The sequence below is a fragment of the Adiantum capillus-veneris genome, chromosome 8 (assembly GCF_014529385.1).
Source record: "Adiantum capillus-veneris isolate H3 chromosome 8, ASM1452938v2, whole genome shotgun sequence".
NCBI lineage: Eukaryota > Viridiplantae > Streptophyta > Polypodiopsida > Polypodiales > Pteridaceae > Adiantum > Adiantum capillus-veneris.
This window is the reverse complement of record NC_140938.1, coordinates 94,902,768-94,924,143: the sequence shown is the minus strand read 5'-3', so window position 1 is coordinate 94,924,143 and position 21,376 is coordinate 94,902,768. Positions and strand designations below refer to the sequence as shown.

The following is a 21,376-nucleotide window of genomic DNA, read 5'->3' as shown; positions in this document are numbered from 1 at the left end:
GATGGGATCTCCATTTCTTCAACAGGGTCAGGTAATCCCTCTGTAAACATTCTCTCCAACAAGAAGGAAGTACGCCCACTACACGATGAATTAAAGTCACTTTCTTCTTGGACGACACTTGGTATGGCTAGTGGTCTATGGACTTTGTGAGGTTTCTTTTGTGTAGGGAACACTATGTCTATAATCTAGACCTTCCTAGGTGTTGGCTCTAGATCCCTTTGGGTCTCTTCTACCAAACCCATTAATTGCTTGACTTGCTCGATCTCCTCTGTAGGGTTTGGGTAAGTTTCTATCTTCTTCTTGTGTTCCTTGGGTCCTGGCCATTGTGGCTCATGACAATCTCTCTTGTTTGTTTCTTTTCTAGTGGCCCTTTTATTCTCCATGGTTTCTTCTTGGATACATATGGTTGTTTTGTGGAGCACGATTGTCTCTAAGACTTTCTTGAATGACATTGGTGAGATTTGCTAAGGTCATCTCAGATACCTTTGGCTCTTTAGCAATAGGCTTTATGGTCATTGGCGATGCTTGCGAGCTAGTAGATTTAAGCTCAATAGACACTCTTTCTCCTTGAATCATTAAGTTAGACACCAATTTGATCGCATTGGTGGTGAGTGCTTCCCAAGTGGTGATACCTCTAATGACTAGGCCATTGTAGATATCCCCATGCCATCGTAGTCTCCTAATGAATCTATCTAGAAATTGATTATTATTAAACTACTTATTTGGATTACAATGAGAATTCAAATGCTTCAAGTGAGTCGTGACTAATAAAGTCTCTCATGAACTCTCCTTCCTCTTGTTGGGCTTTCTAGAGTTGAGATGATACACCCCAAAGTACTCCCTCTCGATGTACTCTTTCAAGAACAATCTCCTAGGAGTAGGGTAAATTGTTTTCTCTTTCACACTTAGGGTTCTATACCAATCTCCAGCCTTTCCACTCAAGGTCATGCTTAAAGCATTACTCTTATGTAGGTCATTGTGTTCTCCTCCCAGGGAAACACATATTTGTTCAAATACTTCGTTATGCTTTCTCACATCCCCGTCTCCACTAAATTTTTGTATGAGCTTGGCTATTTGTACTACCTTACTTTTAGGCTCTCTATCACATGTGTTACACATAGTTTCAACAATACATCGATCGATAGCTCGAGAAAATGTTGCCAAGTCACCTGAGTGAGCAGGTATAGTGGGGACAAGCGCTCTCTAGACTAAATGTGAAATGGGGTTTGGCATTGGTTTTGGCATATATGCAGCCCTTGGGCTCTAAGTTGGGTATGATGTTGTGCCATGTGGTGGCCCAAAGTTCATATATATGGCCCTAGAGATAGCAGACGTGATATGTGACATGCTAACGGTAGTTGGTATGATCCCATTGTAATGAGAGATTGGATGTTGTGGTTGTGGATCATAAGTTATTGAAACAATGGGAGGGGTAAGAGCTATATGAGTATGAGGACCTACAGATGCATAGATTGATACACACTTGTAGGTATTGTTGTAGGCATTGATCTACCATGTAGCCGTGCTTTACTAATGAATGAGATCCATGGCCTATTTTTTGGCATGCCCATCACTGGGGTAGGCAGGGTAGGTGTGGTGTCATCAAGAGAAAGATGAGCCAAACTTGAAAAGATAAAGCTATCACTTGTGGGCTCAGATTGTATTGAGATCCTTGGCAAAACAACATATGGAGGATCCATTGGGCTTACCGAGGGACTCTCCATTTGTTGTAAAGTTGGTTGCTTAGCCTTCTCTGTATCCAAGAATCTCATGAGACCCGTTGAAGGCATGTGGATCCCTTTGTCCTACCTCTCCAGCTCAATAACCATATGGATGCCATCACAAACTCTTTGTTGTTGCTCCTCTACGCTAGTAGCACCCGTTGTGGATTGTAGGATATCTAACCAACCCACGTGATAGGTGTGACTTGTGTAGAGTGTTACCATTCTCCGAGCGAGGTTTTCCGAGCGATCCTAGTTTCCGAGTAGGTCTTGGCGGAAGGGTACTCCTATTAGACAAGGTGGTCTGAGTCACTTCAATACATGCTCCTATTCCGTTCTCGAATACATATTGACAAGAATGGATTTTTTAACTTGAAAAGGACATAGAGAACTTTACCTACAAGAGGATACATACTGCATTGATCAATACGAATGGAATGCCTAAATCAATTGTTTATTTATATACACCCTAATCTCATGTCTAGAGAGAGAGAGTGTGTGAGAGAGAGAATGCAAGATTGCAACAATAACAATACACATTTAAATGGAAGACTCTTGGATACTAAATTTTTGTTATAAAAAAGACATAACAGAGTATAGTTGAAAATAAGGATTTCATGTACGATCAATGAAACAAAATGTCACAGTGATTTACAATGATTCACATTCATCTCATCAATGTAAAGGTTTCGAATGGAGCGGCGCTCTTCTCGTTCCATGTCGAATCGTTTGTCTCTACACATGCTCTTTGCCATTGCTTCGGCATAGACGGGCAATTGAATTTGCATGGAAGGAACAAACGAGATCTTAATACATATCAAGAAATCCATGCAAAGGAAAATAATTAACATATTCAAATATAATATCTAATACATAACATTTCCGATGTAAAATGTGTTTCCTAAATTGTGAGTATTCCATGTATTGTCACCAACCATGATAAAACAAAAGCATATCCAAATATGGCAATAGAAGCCAAACGTCACATAAGCATATATTGAAATACTACTATTTACCTAGAGCTGGTAATAAATTTCTATAACAAAAAATCCATACAAAGGGAGAAGATTAACATATGAACAACATAACATCCAAGAACATAACATAACCGAAGCAATATGTTCCAAAACCAATGAGTTTTACATAAATGTCACTCTGCGACAAAACAAGAGCATAATTAAACATGGCAATACAAACCAAACATCACATAAAAACAAACCACACTTTGAAGAAGTCCATAATAGTAATAGTCTGAAGAGACAAGGGCCTCACTAGTCATATGGATTGAAACCTGCAAGTGGATCCACCTCATCATCTGCCTGCGGCCTACTAACATCGTCATGGCTGCTCTGTTGCATGTAAGCCAAAAGGAGAGGCTCTACATACGTGGTCATCAAGCATGTATCCACATCGATAGATGCACATACTCTACCAGTGTGCATGCATGTCTTAAGAATAGGTGCAGTACCACATCCCATCTCAATGCACACACCACCTCGACGACAGTACAAGTATACAAAGCATGCTAAAAATGTATGACTCCTCTCTAGTACCCCACGCCGCTGTTGCCCGATGGGGTCCAAAGCACGCAAATCATCCGGAAGATAATGATAGGCGAGGGTATCTAAAGGATACATGCTGAAGGACTCAAAGAGGGGTGTACTCTCTGCAATGAAAATAGGAGGATCTGTAGCTTGGCGTGGAACCATAAAAAGCACTGACGTAGAACACTAGCAACAAAAGATAATAATATCTAATTAAACCTTAATTTAAGAAACACATGTAGTTTTGAGCATTTGAACGTAATATAATCATCACTATACTCACATCTGTGCGAATACCACCAATCTCCTTGTATCCATATGTAGAATGGTGAATGACAACCACTCGTCTCACTATCTCCAAATCGTAAACGCGAACATAGTGCTCAATCTACCCAATTGTGGAATCACCTATAATATAATTGCACCGTCTTAGAAAAGTTTCAATAAGTAGAAGCAAAAGTAAACATAAATGTTAACAACTATTAACTTTAACAAATACCTGCCATAGAGGCCATCACCAATAACCATCCCAAGTCTGCCAAAGTAGATGCTGCCAAATCGATCCCATAGCGTACATGGTCCTCAAAAACAAAATCCCAGGTGGGACAAGGATTGTCACCACCTTGAGTGCGTCCAAATGGCAAGTCAAGGAAAATGAAGTCAACTGCCCAATCCACAACTTTTCCCCTCTTTGTATAATTAACCCCTGAAGGCTTATTTTGCTTGATGAGCTCGTGCACACTATAGAAGGTATCATTTTTTCTTCCTCCCGCAAAATCCTTCCCAATGATGATGTAATCATCAACCACTACAATGCTTTTGGGATTCTCAACATGAGGTGTGTATCTTAAAGAATGCGCTGCAAGATAAATAAATTGTGTAGTCCTTTTGGAAAGCCTCTTTTGACCTTTAATAGAATTCCCTTTAGGATCACAAGAGCATGATATCAATAAGGTTTTCCTCTCAAAACAAATACGGATAAGAGAAGAGAGAGAGAGAGAGAGAGAGAGAGAGAGAGAGAGAGAGAGAGAGAGAGAGAGAGAGAGAGAGAGAGTCTTTGTTTATGTGTGCACACTCTCACACATAAATGCAAAGACATCACATGGATACTTGAGAGATATACACACATAGACTAATCTATGCAAAAACATGATATGTATATATATATATATATAAGTACTTACATGCATACAGAGACATTTATATATGTATGTATACGTACACAAGTAAGTAGGTATGTATGTGTGTGAGTGCATGTGTATATAAACACTATTAAAATATTTACTAAAGAATCAAAATAGATGTGGATCTTGGAATTCAAACCTTGAGTGCAATCCTCTGTTTCCAAGTCCGCCATATGATGAGAAATATCAAAGGACTTTTGGCTTTCAACATCAATCCTTTGTTTCTCAACATGCTTCTCTTTTTGTTTATTTACACAACATTAGAATAAAGAACAAAACATTATTGAATACCAACAAATCATATTTACATTTAAAAACAAAAAGGCAAATTACAAGACATAATACATGATTCAAAACATCACTTATACAAAATTTCAAATTATCATAGTCTTTCTTTGGTCCACTTCTTTTGGAACCATGGTTGATATTTGTGAATAGAGCTCCTTCTCTCTATTCAATACATGACCTCCTTCAAGATCTATCCACCATGGACAATTGTCAAGCTCCCATCATGTACATTGATGCACAGCACATGGGTACATACAAGTCTCTTCATTTAGGGTCAAAATCCATTGCTTTGCCCTTACTGGAATACTTGGCAATGACCTTTTTCTTGCAAGCAAACAAAGTACCTACCATGGACAATGAAACAATTATCTAAAACATGATTTTATCTTCATTATTAAATTAAAGTAACTATCAAGTAAATTCATTCACACATCTTCACCTAAAAAGTAGCCTCATAGAGGCTTTCAATATCATATCCTCTTTCTTGAGTGATAGGTTTATCATTGCTCTTTTTCTCCTTTGGCTCTCCTCGAACCTCAAGAGGAAACAAATGTGTCCTCATGTCTATCTTCACCTCTTCATAGTAGTCAAATAGAGAGAGATCAAGAGGCACAATCACCCCTCCCGGCACATCCATAAAATCGACCAGCACCTCCTTAGCTTTATGGTATATCTTCTCAAGCACAGCTTCTCTTCTAAGCCAACTTTAAGAAGAAAACATAATTTCATGTATTATTTTTGTCAACCTATAAACCATGCAATGTATACAATCATAAAAAATTGTTAGGAACTCACTGTCTATAAAGACGATCCCCTCGTGCAAGACCATACATAGATCTTGTGGCTTTGTTTGCCTCCAACAAAGTCAGCCAAAAGATTTTGGACTCCATTTGAACATCACATAAAGCCAATAAATTCAATTTCTCAAGCGTTGCAAAGCTTTCGGGCCCCCATTTGAGAGACCATACCTTTGACCACCAAGTATCTCCATGCTTGGGATCGACAATATTAAGGATCTAAAATTAACTTAGTGAATTCAATATTTTATCTAAACAAAGTAAATACACACACAATTGTTCATTGAGAAAGACTCACCTTTCCAATCCTATCACCATATCTTGAAGCCAACTCCTCGTTCTCCTTCTCTTCAAACAATCAAAGCTCTTCATCTGACATTTTCAGTCTTGCATCTTCAACCTTCTTGTTTAATGCTTTACTTATTTGCACCTAGAAAAATAAGGGAGGAGTCAAATCCATTGTAACAAGCTTACATTAAGGAATACTAAATTCATGTTAGAAATATATACTACATAAAACTTACATTAAAAACTAGCTTTCCAAGATATCCACATGTGAGAGGATACCAGGGCTCAGCACCTTTGGTACTCTTCTTTCTGATACGCGCAATCAACATTCTATCTCTCTCAGGTAGGTCTTTGAGGTACTCCCCATGATCAACATAACAAATATTTGCACAATTTACTAGTTCATCCCTCAAGGTTGTGGTCACCAAGGCATGTGTATTCAGACTACATGTTCATAATGAAGATAAATTCACACAAACATAAATAAACTTGAGAACTATAATAACTAAAAAGAGGAAGAAGGTGACTCACTAGTTCATCCTCTGTAAACTTATAAGAAGGGAAATCTCACTAACCCTGGTAGGGTCAATAATAGTACAAAGCACACGACAATGCTTCACTTTTGTTTCTTTGAAGCATTCTTTAATAGCAGATGTCCATGCCACTGTACGGTGGTTGCCTTCCCAAACATAGAACATGTGACCCATTAGTTCCTGAAGTTCCGGTTTAAGAATGAGGTCATCTTCAAACTCTTTGTTAACATCATGCCAAATAGGATCCCAATCTCTCTGTATTGCTTCATCCACAATTGAAACTTCTTTGTCCCTTGTCCAAATCGACACAATAAATGCTCCTTTCTCTGCCACATAACCCTCTCTAGCAAATGCTATTTTCAAGCCCGAAAGATCAGCACGAAGACCCCTAACCCTTGCATAAGGAATGAGTCTACAAAGAGGAATGGGTGGACAATGGTGACAGCTGAACATCCTTGTTTTTTGAAGAATGTCCTCTCCCATGTCCATGTAAATCTTGTTCTCTTCATTGGATTGCTCTACAGATTGTACCTCTGGCCTAACAACATAAGGGACAATCATCATACTTGCCTCTTGTTGAGAAATCCTTTCATCAAGTGGAACAACCCCTGAAGCATCCAAATTTTGGCTCTCAATCTCTTCCTCAACGTCATTTTGCACTGAAGTGTCATCTTGACTCTCTTGTTGCATTGAGTCTACATTAAGTTGAGATGAACCTTTGGTTTTCCTCAATCGCTTACGACCCCCAGCAACAGCCGAAGGACTGCAGAGAGACACAAGTAAAAAAGTCTTTGTTAAAAAAAGCATCTCACATTGAAAAAAAACAAATTGAAAAAAACACCCTAAAAGTAGGCCGTGCCGACGTGCCCTGCTTTTGGGGTGTTTTTTTGCAATTTGCAAGCCATTTATACTGGCATTTATACATGCAGTTTCTACTAATCTGTTAACAAGCTATTGCATTTCAAACAGAGAGAAATTACATGACATGATCACCAATATAATCTAATATATTGTTTTTTGGGGTGTTTTTTTGCAATTTGCAAGCCATTTATACTGGCATTTATACATGCAGTTTCTACTAATCTGTTAACAAGCTATTGCATTTCAAACAAAGAGAAATTACATGACATGATCACCAATATAATCTAATATATTATAGCTTTTATTATACTTTTATTATTATAGAAATGAACAGCTACAGGCAACACTTGGCTTTCAATTGAATGCCGCTGAGATGCTAAAACTTTAGGATGCCGCAAAATGAGGTCGAACAGGGGAGCGATTCTGAGTCAATAACCACCTTTACATTGGAGGATGATTTTGGAAAGGGTCCCTCCAATGCTAGGAGAGTATTTTCAAGCTGAGCAAGTCATGGGAGCTGCAGGTGCCGCATCTTTTGCAACCCATCGTTAGACACGACGATTGGCTCTTCTATTAGACAACCTCCTTTTTGAAGAGAGCGATTGGCTCCTTGATAAGACAGCCTCGATCTTTGGAAGTGGGGCTCATAGCAAGCCAAATGAGAAGCCTACAGGTTCTCCACTTGCAGAACACGGGCATCACGAGGCTGGATTGCGTTGGGGATCTATGGCCGCAACTTTGAGATCTGACGGTTATTGAACCCCACCTGGAAGTGTTCAATTTGGGTTGCCTTCCAAAAATCGAACAATTCCTTTTCAGGGATGTTGCCAGAATGAGAAAGCATCGTTATCTCATAGGGGTGTATACAGGTCAAAAATATTTTTAGCCAGACAAATATGGAGACACAAGGAAAGGAATGGGAGGTATTTATTGGAAGGGAAAGACTTCATGGTTGGATGCCCACATTTGAAGAAAATGACAGTGCAGTCCTCCTTTTTCAAGCAAGGACAATTGGGCTTTTTGTCTGCCAATGTTGTAAGTTTTCAGCTACATTACTTGCACACTGCTCAGAGCTTCTAGATCTTTCGTCATCGGCGTGCACGCTACAACACCTTGATGTCCTATTGTGTGAGAGGCTAGAGAGAGTGAATCTGAAAACTGGGTTTGGAAGCCTGACAAACCTCAATCTGTGCCTCTGCTACAATATGGTGGAAATAATTGGTCCAGGGTCTCTTCCTAGCCTCTGTGTCTTGCATGTTGTTGACTGCAGGAAGGTGCAGTGCTTAAAAGGCTTTGGGAATTCAAAAATGCTGGAGGAACTCACACTTTCTGGGTTGAGAGAGTTGAGTGAATTTACTTTGGTAGGCTGTCCCAAATTGAGGACCTCAGTAGGCAAGGCTCATTTGTGTGACAATATGATGGGTAAGCTTAGGGCTCATTTTTGTGATATGGGGAAGCTCAGATAAGGATCTTTCAAAATGTAAGGATCTTGGCGAACTTGTCGTGTATTGTGAAAATGGGGTGAATGGCACAGATACCATCAAACACAGCTCCCATGACTTGCTCAACTTGAAAATTCTGCACCCACTCTTTGATAGTATTTTGGGGGCAGTCCAACAAAGCAAGTCTTCCAGAATTCAAACCAACACATGATGCTTCATGGAAAGGCCTTGGGAGGAGGAATTCAAGGCCGATTGTCCAGAATGAAATCGTGAGAGCAGCAGTCTTTCCTAGAAAGTGCCTGCCAATCTTAGCAGAGGAAATTCCACTAAGCAAATGCAAGTGTAAATAATGGGACACCTGAACAACCTCTCACCTCGGTCGAAAAAACAGCCTGTATAAAAAAACAAAATGCAAAAAAACACCCCAAAAGCAGGCCGCGCCAGCGCGCCCTGCTTTTGAGGTGTTATTTTTGCATTTTGCAGGCTAATACACACGTGAGCCAAGACATTATGCAGGCCAAAACACTCACATGAGACAACACTTGAATGGAGCTACCATTTCAATTAGGCTGTCCTGCAGTAGACCCACCCTTATAGATTCTAATGTTTGTATTAACAATTTGTGCGTATGTGCTAAAGAGAGTACAAGGAAATAAGTGCGTATTTGCTCCCCACCGAGTATCCTGAACGATCACTCCACTGGTCGCCCACAATGAAATAGCCTAGGTCTTCAAGGTCCTTCCTCTTACCCGATTTGTACAACACTGCTGTTACACTTGCATCCTCACTTTGCCTAATAAAAGCAGAAACAACAACAATCTCAGGAATTACTCATATGCCTAATCTGGGTTTTCAACAATTGTTTACCTTCATCCAACATCAGGTCGCCCATAAAATTCCTACAATATATCTCTATCAATAGAGAGACAAACAATGATCACTCAAAACAAGATCTGATTGATTAGGAGGTGTAAAGTTCAAACAGAGAATCCAAAATCTAAAATTTGCCCCCCATTCTTGATCACACCAACTTCCCACCTAAAACCCTCCCAATCCAGAAAAACATCGTCAACAGATGTCGTGGACAATAAAAAACAATTATATTTTGTCCAGTTTGATATGACCTGCCCTGATTTTCCATTTTCAAAATCTTCTCACCCATACACCAAGTCCCTGCTTAGGTATTGTATAAGTAGGAAAGCAGTTTTATAACAAAAAGGTCTTCTCATTCATGGAAATCATTGTCACTATGGAAGTTTTCCTCTGCCACGGCTTCTGTCTAACCCTTTCCTTGCATGTACTGCTTACCTAGGCCCCCCCTCGTCCGTAGCCCACATTCACTCTTAAATAAAAGCACAACGAGCCAAGTCTCACCAATATTCCTGAGCAAATAAGTGATCAACTACAATAAACGATTTGCAAACCATCTACAAACAAACGATCTTCCAAGCATGGGGTTACTAACCGTGTATCTCTCTCTCTCTCTCTCTCTCTCTCTCTCTCTCTCTCTCTCTCTCTCTCTCTCTCTCTCTCTCTCTCTCTCTCTCTCTCTCTCTCTCTCTCTCTCTCTCTCTCTCTCTCTCTCTCTCTCTCTCTCTCTCTCTCTCTCACAGTATAGCATCAGGCCAAATTTCTGCAATACAAATTTGAAAAATCTGAACTAAACGCTATCTCTTGAATCGACTGAAAACTGAACTAGCATCGACTGAAAATTTCTGCAATACAAACTGAAAATCTGAATCTTGAATCCACTGAAAATTGAACTTGCAGATGCACAACCCAAAAGGAAAACAAAATGTCAAAAAACACCCCAAAAGAAGGGCACGCCAGCGCAGCCTGCTTTTGAGGTGTTTTTTGAGCATGGCACAGCAAGTGGAACCTCTGTGGAGAAGAGATATGTACCTCTGAGGCTTTTCCGTTTTTTTCGATTTGTTCATCTTCGCTCTGTTCTTGAGAGAGGGCCTTGCAATGAGAATGTTCTAAGTAGGCGTACCACATTTAGATTGTTATTTTTTGAGTGTTTTTCAAGTCTCTAATTTATATCAGGTATTCAAATCAATATTAGTCCCTCTATAATTTCATTATGTGAAGACTATGTGAAGATTTCCCACTCTCTTTTCTCTCTCCTCCCTTTGTTGGGAATAGTCCACCTTTATGGGCAAGCCTTTTCTAGAGTGAGAGATGGAGAACTAGAGAGAGAGAGAGAGAGAGAGAGAGAGAGAGAGAGAGAGAGAGAGAGAGAGAGAGAGAGAGAGAGAGAGAGAGAGAGAGAGAGATCTAGTCCGTAGCCTTCTTTTGTTTAGCGTTTTTTTATGATGGCAAGATTTAGTGCATTAAATTTTTAAAATTATGTCATCATTCATAAAATAGAGGTGCATTCATGACGGTTTCACTAGAATTCCCCTTCAGTTGGTTCAACGCACTGTTTTTACTGTTGTCCCGTTTCGACATATCACTAGCCTGTTTCTGCAATCACCTGCCTGTATCTGCAATCACCTATCACCTACCGATTTTTGCCTGTTTCTGCAATCATCATGTTTCTACTTGTTTCTGCCCATATCAACCATGAGTAGATTCATCACCATCTATGGTCCTTCTCCAAGACAGAAATTAAGTGTTGATTTTCAGAGAAGGTTTGTGGAAATCAAGCTAAATCTTCTTGAGGAGTATGTTGACTTAGAAGGGGTGCCTTTGTCACTTAAGCCTTTGTCACTCATCCATGAACAATTAAAGTTTAAGACTGTTCTACTCTCCACTGGTGAAGAAGGATTTCTTCTTGATGCAGAAATACATCAATTCTATAAGATTTTTATTGATATTGCTCTACATGAGACTCCTAGTTCTGTTGAGTTCATTCCTACTGAAACACCAAAAACTCAGAGTGTCACTGATATGATTAAACAACTGCCCTTAAATAGTAGCTTGCATGTCGATATGCAAAGTGCTACAAAGATTGTTAAAGTTGAAGAACTGCCCAAAGTTTACAATGGGTACATTGCATTTGAGCTCCCGCCTTGTGAAGAGAAGTCAACAATGCATGGAATGGAGTAGAAGTATGATGGTCACTCTTGGATGGAGTACGTCACATGCAGCTCAGATTGTTTTGATGGTGTTGTGCGCTTGAGTCGTTGTCCTGGACACCTTCGGTGCGTCAATATTGATTGTCCTCAGTACTTGAGACTACATTATCAAAATGAAACACACTGGAAAGGAAGAATGAAAAAAAGTTGTCCTGTTGGTCTTGTAGGGCTCAACATGGTAATATAGTTTGCAAGCATTGCTCACAAATGCCTGAGTGTGTGGATTTATGTCATGCAATAATTTACTATTGTGTGCCTAGAGATCATTTCAACACTACAAGATGTGCGATTCATCTGGGTAATCATAAGCACCCTTATGAAGAGGGTGTGAGCAGAGCCATTGAAAAACAAATAGAGGAGAAGGTTGCAGCACGTGCAAAGCTAAATCCTTTCACTACTCCAAAACAGCTGGAGGGTGCCGTTACTCAAGATCTTATTTTGGACATGCTAATGAAAGACAAACAAGAGGGGAACTTAGAGATTGGAGAGGATGAACTTGCAGACATTCTTGAGTATGACACTCATCTCTCAAATAAAAGGAGGATAGGAAGATGTTTAGAGTATGCCAAAAGAGAGAAGAATATCATTGCAACGGGACTTGAAGCTGTGTTAAACTTGAAGAATCGTTGCCGCTACCCTTTCATACACAGTGTGTTGTTCCCAGGGCAATTAAGTGACAAACATCAACCATATGTTTTTAAAATGTCAATTAGGGGATCTGGTAGTGGACTTGATTTGGCTAATAGAATGAGACCTGGTGGAAACTTGCAAGAAATGTGGGTTCATTTTGATCACATAAATAGGGTTTCTGGCTGGCCCACAATGTCTGCACATGTATATGACCCTTATGTGCGTTCTCTTTTGACTATTGCCACATGTGAGTTCAAGGTCGAGGATCGCTTTGCTCAGAATGAGTTTTGGAAAATGTTGAATTCTGTGGTTCATGAAAATGGCTTTGAAAAACCAGAGTTTCGTGGATTCATGGCAGATGAGGCAAATGCAAATTGGCTTGCAGTGCGTGCAGTTTACTTTGGTGGGGCAGAAAAAAAGGTTCTTGAAAAAGAGAGGAGTTGTACTTTCCAACCCAAATGATTTTCTCATATTAAACTGATCACTTAATGTGGGAGAATAAACGGGAACAAGGGTTAAGATAAAGACATGTGCTTATAGATCTATCTCAACATGGGGACAATGGCAAAGGAGCCCAAATGAGAGATGTTCTATCAAAGAGAAAGGCTAACCAATGGAGCTTATTGGCCGCTTAAATCATTACAAAATGTCATTCCATTTCTAAAAAAATAAAAGGTTGGAAATGCTTCTTCTGTGTTTAGCCGTCAACATGTGGAAGTAGAGATTGAAGCTGAGGATGAGCTATCTAGTAGCTCTAAAAACAAAACAAAAACAAACGAGAATGAAGTGTCCTTTAGTAGAGATTGAAGATGAGGATGAGCTATCTAGTAGCTCTAAAAACAAAACAAAAACAAACGAGAATGAAGTGTCCTTCTATGAATTCCCCAACCAAGAGTCTAGAAGACAAAAGAGGTATCACGCAAAACAAGTAGGGAAATAGAAACGCATGCAAAGAAAACATATGTCTCTATTAAAGAGACAAACGCAATATCTGATGCTCATACGAGAAAATGTATGTGTCAAGGACAAAATCACACAAAAACCATTGAAACCAATTTCCACAAGGATTAATCCAAAGAACCAAATCAAAGAAAAACCCAAAGACACATTTGAAAAATCATAAAAAATGACTAAAACTAAGCAAAAAATTGAGTAGAAGAAGCTAAAGTAAATCTTGAAAGAGGTTTGGACAATTAGAAATGGAGAGTGAAGAGGATCGGACACCGACAAATTTGACGCACACTCTCACTACAAGAAGTATACTATACAAGATCAAAAGATCATAGTTTAATAGCCGATGAGGGAACTTAAGGAATGGAGAACATCCTATAATAGATCTAAAAATGCGAAGTGTGTTGACCTAGCTAAACCAGGAGAAGAGACAAAGTATTTTGCCACAAAACTCACTAAGGAGGAAGAGCGACTATTAATAACTAGTCTCCAATAGTACGGAGATGTGTTTGTATGGTCATACAAGGACCTTAAGGGAGTGGATCTTATACCCCTTAAGAGTGATGGAAAACCCCACAGGAAACGTCCCTATACATACAATGAAACGTTCGCCAAAAATATTAAAGAGGAGATAGACAAGCTTAAGGAAGCAAAGTTTATCTATGAGATTGAACACACAAATTGAGTGTCACCCATCATGGTAGTGACCAAGAAGAATGACAAATTGAGAGTTTGTATAAATCTCAAATAGGTAAATGCTACCACCATCAGAGATAACTATCCCCTCCCAATTATTGATCACGCAATGAGAGAGTTACGGGCAAGGAAGCGTACAACTTTCTTGATGGCTTTTTGGGTTACAACCAACTTTACATCAAGCTCGAGGATCAACATAAGATGGCATTTGCAACATAATGGGACATATTTGCTTATAGAGCGATGCCATTTGGCTTAAACAATGCACATACCACATTCTAAAGGATGATAAGTCATACGTTTAAAGAGTATCTAAGACATGAATGACTTATGCATGCATTCTCTCATGAGCCATGAACATATAGAGCATCTAAGAAGATCTTTGAGAAATGCAAGACAAAGTACATATAGTATATATATATATATATATATATATATATATATATATATATATGTATAGAGTACGTAGTATAAAGTATATACCATACTATAGATGCATATATATCATACAATACACACACACACACACACACACACACACATATATATATATATATATATATAATATTATATTATATTTTTATATATACTATACTATACTATACTATAAATACATATTATATATGATAAACTATATATAATGTAATATACTATAAATATATAGAATATTTATGAATTATGCCATAAGATACTAAAGATAGGTATAATATACTATACTATAGGTATGTAGTATATAGTATATATATGTATATATAATAAACTATACTATAGGTACGTAGTAAATAGTATAATAGATTTATAAAATGTATATACATAGTCATGTAGTTATGCGATTGTATAGTATAGTTTTATATACTATACTATGAATATAAAAAATATTATTGCTACTATATATATTCTATAGTTTTAAATAAATAAATGTTTAGATATCTATATATAGCTATAGTTATATAGATATATAAAATTTATATACATAGTTATGTAGCTATGCTCACTTTGATATATTATGCGCCTGTTTTGCTTGTAAACTCACGTGTATATATTAATATGTGTTTAAATGTTTTTGATTGCAAAGCCCATTTTTTGAGAGATTGTGACTGCAACCTTTAACACAAAGATTCAGAAGGATCTTCATAATTATGATTGTGCCTATCTTAAAGAATGGATATTGAATATCCTTTTAAAGTGACTTTTGGCACTTTAACTTCTTGGAACTATATTCTTCTCCAATTCCTTTCTTTTTGACGCATCCTATTCCATCCGTTTTTTTCACTCTCTTTGTTTTAGACTTTCACTCTCTTTGTTTTAGACTTTTCTCTTCTATCTCTGCTTTGAACATGAAAACTTTACCCATGCTTTCATGGACAATAAATGGCGCTCCCATGGAACATAGTGTTTTATAAAGGAACGGAGAGCTTCTTATGAGTAAATATTATTTGCAAATCTTGTTTCCACTTTCTGTCAAAGTTCGGGGTTTGCAAGCAATTGTACCGAAAGAAGGATCTCTATACAAGGTGAATGTGTTGCCAAGGTGGGATCATGAAGACTCAAAGCGTTATCTTCTTGATTATAAATTATCCTCTACTTGAAACATTTTGCATTCAGATGACTATGTTTATGTGTCTGATAGTTTAGAAACAATGGAAGATGTTGTCGATGATTCTATCTAGGGTACTCCATGTTCTAATAACTTGAGTCAAGTGATTTTTAACATTGATACAGATGAAGAAGGAGATGCAATTTCTATGAAGATGGTACAAATAGCCAAAGAACCCAAAGTCTTCATGGAGACAAAAGGTTTGAGTGAGCACACCAGGTAGGAGTGTTCAAAGGATACATCCATCATTGCAGGGTTTAAAGACAGAGCTAAATTCGGTAGGTTATTCAAACTACTAGAGATTTGTGGGACTCCCAAAAGAGTAGGTGATCTTTCAAATGTGTACATGGCAATGTTTGTTTGGAGCTAGCTTCCTCCAACAGACGAGAGAAAAAAATGCTCGGCATGGAGCACTAGATGTATGATGATCACTTGTGGTCTAGACAGACATCAACCAACATGGCCATTGCATGCACAGTGCGCTTGAGCTATTGTCTTGGCAGTCTTTAATGTTGCACGGGGACACGCCTGTTTTACATGAGCAAAAGAAGATACAATGTTGCATTTTTCATGGTCATTTGGACAAGCAAGTCATCATGGGCTATATTGCTAGTGAAGGTAAATCCAAAATAACTTGTCCCTACTATTTAAAAAGAAATTGTCACTTGCTCAAATGTTTGCACATGCATGATCTATTATGTGATGCCAAATGATTCCACAAGGACATATTTGGTCATCCACTTTGGGGAGCATAATCATAATGTTTAGACAGGTACTAGGAGGGCAACCATTGGAAAGGTGCGTAGTCTTGTTAGCACATTTCTAAAGGTTGAGAAGGGGGGTCCTAGAAAAGTACAAATTCTAGTTGTCGACAGATGTTATTTAAATCTTAGACTAAAGAAGATGATTTGGAAGCCACTGATCTTAAGCTTAATAATTTTCTTGAAGAAATGATGCCACTTGTACAAAAAACAGGGGATTCAAAGGAAAAGTGTCACATGAGAAAGCTAAATAGGGTCAAGTTGTTGGTGATGGATATGAAAATATACTAATGTTGCAAAATCATTGTTTTTTTCCATTCTTCCATGGAAGTCATTTTCCTGGTCAAGGTGGACCATCTTGATAAAGAAAGCCCTCAAAGCAATCTCTAGATTATCTTTGGTCATGCTACTGAAAATCACTAATTGTGCTCTTTGGCACAATGCATGCAAAAAGGCCAATGCATTGGGCTTGACAACATATTCATACTGCATCTTTTTTGGAACCCTTTCAGTGGAGATTTCAATACTACAAATACCCTGCTATCCTCCTCTTTCAATTGCATCATGCACCCTTGATGAGCACAATTGATAGGGGTACAAAAAATCTTCTATTTACACAGATGATTTGGTAGAAGCAACAATGGTTTTGAAACCTAACCCTCTACCAATTGTCTGCTCTTCCCACCTCTTCATCTTGGTTTGTAGGTTGTGTCTTTCCTTTGAGGCTTTCATTTCCCTCTCTACGAAGACAACCCAAGCAATTTGATGCTTTCTAGGACTTGACACAACTTCCATGCAATTTTCCAATGCAAAGGCCTTTGCAAACTTTGTCCCTAGTTCATACATGAAGGTACCCTCCTGGTACATATCACAATGTCTCCACACAATCTTCTATAAGAACTACAATCGAGCATAATTTCACACAAGCTACCCTTTCCATGCACCCAAATAATATACATTGGTGAATTAGTTGGCATATTTGATACAATTAAATTGAATCACCAAGTACCTTACATTGTATCAAGCTTTTAATTCTAGTAGCATGTGATGATGGCTACTAGGATTGTCAAAAAAAGAATTTGAGAATAGGATGTATGGTAAGGAAGTAGCATGATATAAATGGTAATGCCATCACTATAAGTTGACATGGAAATTGAATATGAAGAAAAAAGGGCATTGTGGGTATAACAAGATTAATCAATGATTCTTTAGACAATGGTGAAAAAATTCAATAATTGAATTTGAGAACAAATGACAAAGAGGGGAAATATATAGGTTATGGTTAAATAGCAAAGGAACAAAATCAAATATGTCCATAATGAATTAAAAATTAAGGAGTTTATTGACACTTTAACTCCACATAGAAGAAGTAGGAAATGCTTTAAAAATGTTATGAAGGGTGAAAGAGAAAAGTTTCTACATTAATGCGGTATAAAAGGAATTAGGTTGGAGATACAAAAGCAAACAAACAAAGAGAGAAAGAATTCAAGAAATATCAGAATCTTGGCATCAAGCTGGGAAGGGATGATTGGATTGAAACTATTATATGGGCATTAGAAGAGAGAAAAGAAAAGCCATGATTATTATAGCAATAATTCATCAATATGAATATGCTATAAGTATTAATATGGTAATATAAGGATTGGGATGCAGTGAGGCAAAGAATTGGGATGCTGCGAGGATACGTACAATGTATGCATGAGTGAGATTGGAATGAATGAAATATAGTCTGTAGAAGGTGGAGTACAATTCTTTCAAGGTTCATAACAACTTAGCATGAGAGTGCATATGCAAGATCAATTAATGCAAAGTAAGAAAAAACTATATAGTTTGATGTACTTATGGATAGTTCTCTTGGAAATCTTTGTGTTGACATGGAACATGATTCAAAAAGTTTATGAAAATGGACCTTTTACTTGAGCCACTATAACTAAGAGTAGGTCTCAATTGAGATGAGTATAGTTTCATGAGCTACCCTCTATGTTTCTTCCCAAATAATATTCAAATTTCAGTATATTTGTATGTTGAAAAAGGAAGACAATTTGAAAAGAATGTTTCCTACTATGTTCTTGATATGTGCCCTCATCAATATATGAACATGGCCATAGCATTTAATGTTTTGAATCTAAGCACAATTGAAATAAGAAAATAGCTGAGTAGAAAAGACCTTACCTGCACTGAATAGCTTAACCATTTTGCATGCAAGAGAAGATCTCTTAATAGCTCATCAAAATATCACCGGCTACCCTCGTTCACACACATGCTACATAGAATCAATATGATTGCTAGAGGCTAGTGCTAGGGCTAAGTTGGTGTATTTGATATAATCAAAATGAATCACCAAGTAACTTATCATGTTTCAAGATTCTAGCTAGCATCTAATGACGGTTAATGTGATTGTGTGAGAAAGTTTGAAAGTAGGATTTTTTGATAAGGGAGTAACATACTATAAATGGTAATACTATCACTATAAGTTGACAAGGAAATTGAGCATGAAGAAAAATGGACATTGTGGGTTATAAGGAACATAATCAAATGGCGAGTTACACAGTGGTGACAAAAGCCAATAAATATAAGGAGAGCACACGACAAATAGGGCATATATAAATGGTGGCTAAATAATAAAGAAACAAAGCCAACTAGGTCCATAACGACATGAGAATGAAGGAAACCCATAATACTATAACGTCAATTAGGTATGTAGAAGAAGTAGGAAATGCTTTAAAAAGTTTATGAAGGGAAAAAGAGCAAAGTAATGATATAAAAGGAATTAGGTTGGAGATACAAAAGCAAACAAACAAGGAGAGAGAAAACTCAAGCTAATATCAGGATATGGGCAGAGAGTGGATCAGAGAACCTTAAGGAATGATAGTACTAAATATGGGCATTAGAAGGCAGAATAAGCAAAGTCATGATTAATATAGTAATAATACATCAGTATGAGTATCAATATGTTAGTTACAATATAGTAGTATGGGGATTGGGATGGAGAGAAGGCAAAGGAATGATGATGGTAGAGTGATTGAGTGGGTGAGTGAATGGAAGGCATAAGTGAGTAAGTGATACTATACGGATGGTGTATGCATGAGAGAGAGAGAGAGAGAGAGAGAGAGAGAGAGAGAGAGAGAAAGAGAGATAGAGAGAGAGAGCGTACATGAGGGTAGGCGGTGATCAGGGCACAAGAGGGACGGAATAAGTGAGTAAGTGAGCTGTATCACAAGAGGAACGAGGGCAGGTGGTGAGTGCACAAGAGGGACGGAATAAGTGAGTAAGTGAGCTGTATCACAGCATGAACGAGGGCAGGCGGTGACCTCGGATGAGCCAGTAGGAGATCCTCTTCTGCCTGCAACTCCAGCGCGACCCACAAAAATAATGATCAGCATAATAATAATAATAAAGACAATAATAGTACTACTACTACTCGTGACATGCAGCTGCACAAAATATGCAGCTGCAGCTGGCTATCACTGCAAAGAGGCCGCCTCCTGAAATATACTTCTGCGCTTGGTAATGAGGAAGCGAATGCATGCGGCCTGTTATTTATACCCAAGTCCTCCTTAGAATAAAGTGGGCATTATTGGAAAGCACCAAAAAGGCGCATACACACATAGTCGGACTGCACAGATCACGTGCCCACTCCACCCACACGAACACGAACACTGCATTTTCCTTTTTTTTTAAACCCAAAAGAAGCACACACACACACGCACACACCTCTTCTAGAGAATATGTGATCACTCGATGCATCCCCCTTGCTCTTCCATAAAGCCTAAAACTATGCTTCCCTTCGTACCTTGCTTGCCCAAATTTACGTTTACAAGCCTGATTTTTATAATGGCCCCTTTCCCACCTTTTGAGTACACTTTGGGGATCGTCATCTTCATCTTGCACTACAACACCACCCCATGATTAAGGTTTTTTTTTGTGACGACAGCCTCCTTCAACATCTGAACTACTAAAGGTCCCCTTTACCCAACTACTACGACTACTACTTCTTCCATCACCCAAGATCTTGTAGCCTTCATAGCCACATACCCATGGCCCTCACACATGTTTTACTGCACACACAAATCATACCCACTTGCTATATGGTATGTACCCAACCCTTTACAATCTTTTTTGATAGGCAATATTGTGGCAACTTGGGGCATGCATTATGGCCCACTCATTTGCTTCAAGAAATATATTGGTATTATCAATTATTGTCTTCTCATAATAACTATCTTCCCTTACTGCAATACTCCTTGGAGTAAAAACAATCACAAAAATTCTCATGTGTTGCATTCTTTTGTATAGAACTTGATCTAAACTTCCATGCAATAATGGACTAATTTATTAAATATCAGTCTCATATATCCTTGAAGATACAAATGTAAGATTTTTCTTTTTAGGGTCATGAGAGGTGGGCATTTCATTTAGAGTTTGACAAGAACATAAGGTAAAATCAATGTTCACCCTCACGCACTTGTGATGGCTATTGTAGGCTATTGACCACTTTTGGAGGATCTGTAAAGAAATTGTCTAGGCAATTTAGAGAGTCAACAATATGCATATTCTCCCAGAAGTATCAAAATTCATTCATTCAAGTAGGTCAGCTAGTGAAAATTTGCTAGTAAATTTGTCTTCAGCAAATCTTTACAAGGTTGACATGTCCAACACTTTCCATCAAGAGTAGACATATCTAGCACTTTGTATTCTTGATGGTGTCTAAAATTTTAAAATAACCTTCTTACCATGTCAAAGAAAGAATAAGTACTAATAGTAGTACCATGGTAGTGGAATTTATGATATTGCTTACTTGTATATTATGTATGAGATTCTTCCTTGTGAATTGCTAGGTTATCATCTAGAAATGTGCTATTTATAAATAGTTCTAGCTTGATAAAAATGTAGTTCTATATATAGCTGGTACTTACATATGTGCTCTCAAAGACAAAGATAAGACTAAAGTGAAGGCCATCCAAATGAAGTACATAAAAAGCTTGAAAGTATACATTATGCCA

The 21,376-nt window shown here is 38.0% G+C and overlaps 1 protein-coding gene and 1 pseudogene across 2 annotated transcripts; one reads left to right on the top strand and one right to left on the bottom strand.

Annotated features, from left to right (window-relative positions):
* Nucleotides 1–2,289: 2,289 nt before the first annotated feature.
* On the bottom strand, nucleotides 2,290–20,090 carry LOC147452579 (uncharacterized). 2 transcript variants are annotated; one of them, XM_086518214.1, is made up of 17 exons: nucleotides 18,546–20,076; nucleotides 6,922–7,118; nucleotides 6,354–6,364; nucleotides 6,248–6,266; nucleotides 6,059–6,066; nucleotides 5,955–5,964; nucleotides 5,833–5,882; nucleotides 5,533–5,753; nucleotides 5,390–5,441; nucleotides 5,177–5,220; nucleotides 5,056–5,081; nucleotides 4,589–4,687; nucleotides 3,765–4,187; nucleotides 3,658–3,673; nucleotides 3,549–3,612; nucleotides 3,357–3,451; nucleotides 2,290–2,527 (listed from the first exon to the last, which is right to left on the bottom strand). In XM_086518214.1, exons 2-17 carry the CDS (start codon nucleotides 7,043–7,045, stop codon nucleotides 2,389–2,391), a joined length of 1,401 nt encoding a protein of 466 aa, XP_086374340.1. In that variant the 5' UTR covers nucleotides 7,046–7,118; nucleotides 18,546–20,076; the 3' UTR covers nucleotides 2,290–2,388. The 2 variants fall into 2 exon arrangements, 1 of the variants encoding a protein (XP_086374340.1); XR_015188905.1 differs by lacking the exons at nucleotides 2,290–2,527; nucleotides 3,357–3,451; nucleotides 3,549–3,612; ... (11 more) ...; nucleotides 6,354–6,364; nucleotides 6,922–7,118 and adding an exon at nucleotides 15,707–16,140 and having other exon boundaries at nucleotides 18,546–20,090.
* LOC147452580 (uncharacterized) lies at nucleotides 8,165–8,931 on the top strand (annotated as a pseudogene).
* Nucleotides 20,091–21,376: the final 1,286 nt, after the last annotated feature.

What these genes read in the sequence shown, in the direction of transcription:
- LOC147452579 (XM_086518214.1), bottom strand. Translation starts at nt 7,045, where the DNA reads ATGCAACAAGAGAGTCAAGATGACACTTCAGTGCAAAATGACGTTGAG. An exon ending in TATACCATAAAGCTAAGGAG is followed by an intron (nt 5,221 to 5,389) that starts GTGCTGGTCGAT and finishes CTATCACTCAAG; the next exon opens with AAAGAGGATATGATATTGAA. An exon ending in AACAGAGGATTGCACTCAAG is followed by an intron (nt 4,188 to 4,588) that starts GTTTGAATTCCA and finishes GTGATCCTAAAG; the next exon opens with GGAATTCTATTAAAGGTCAA.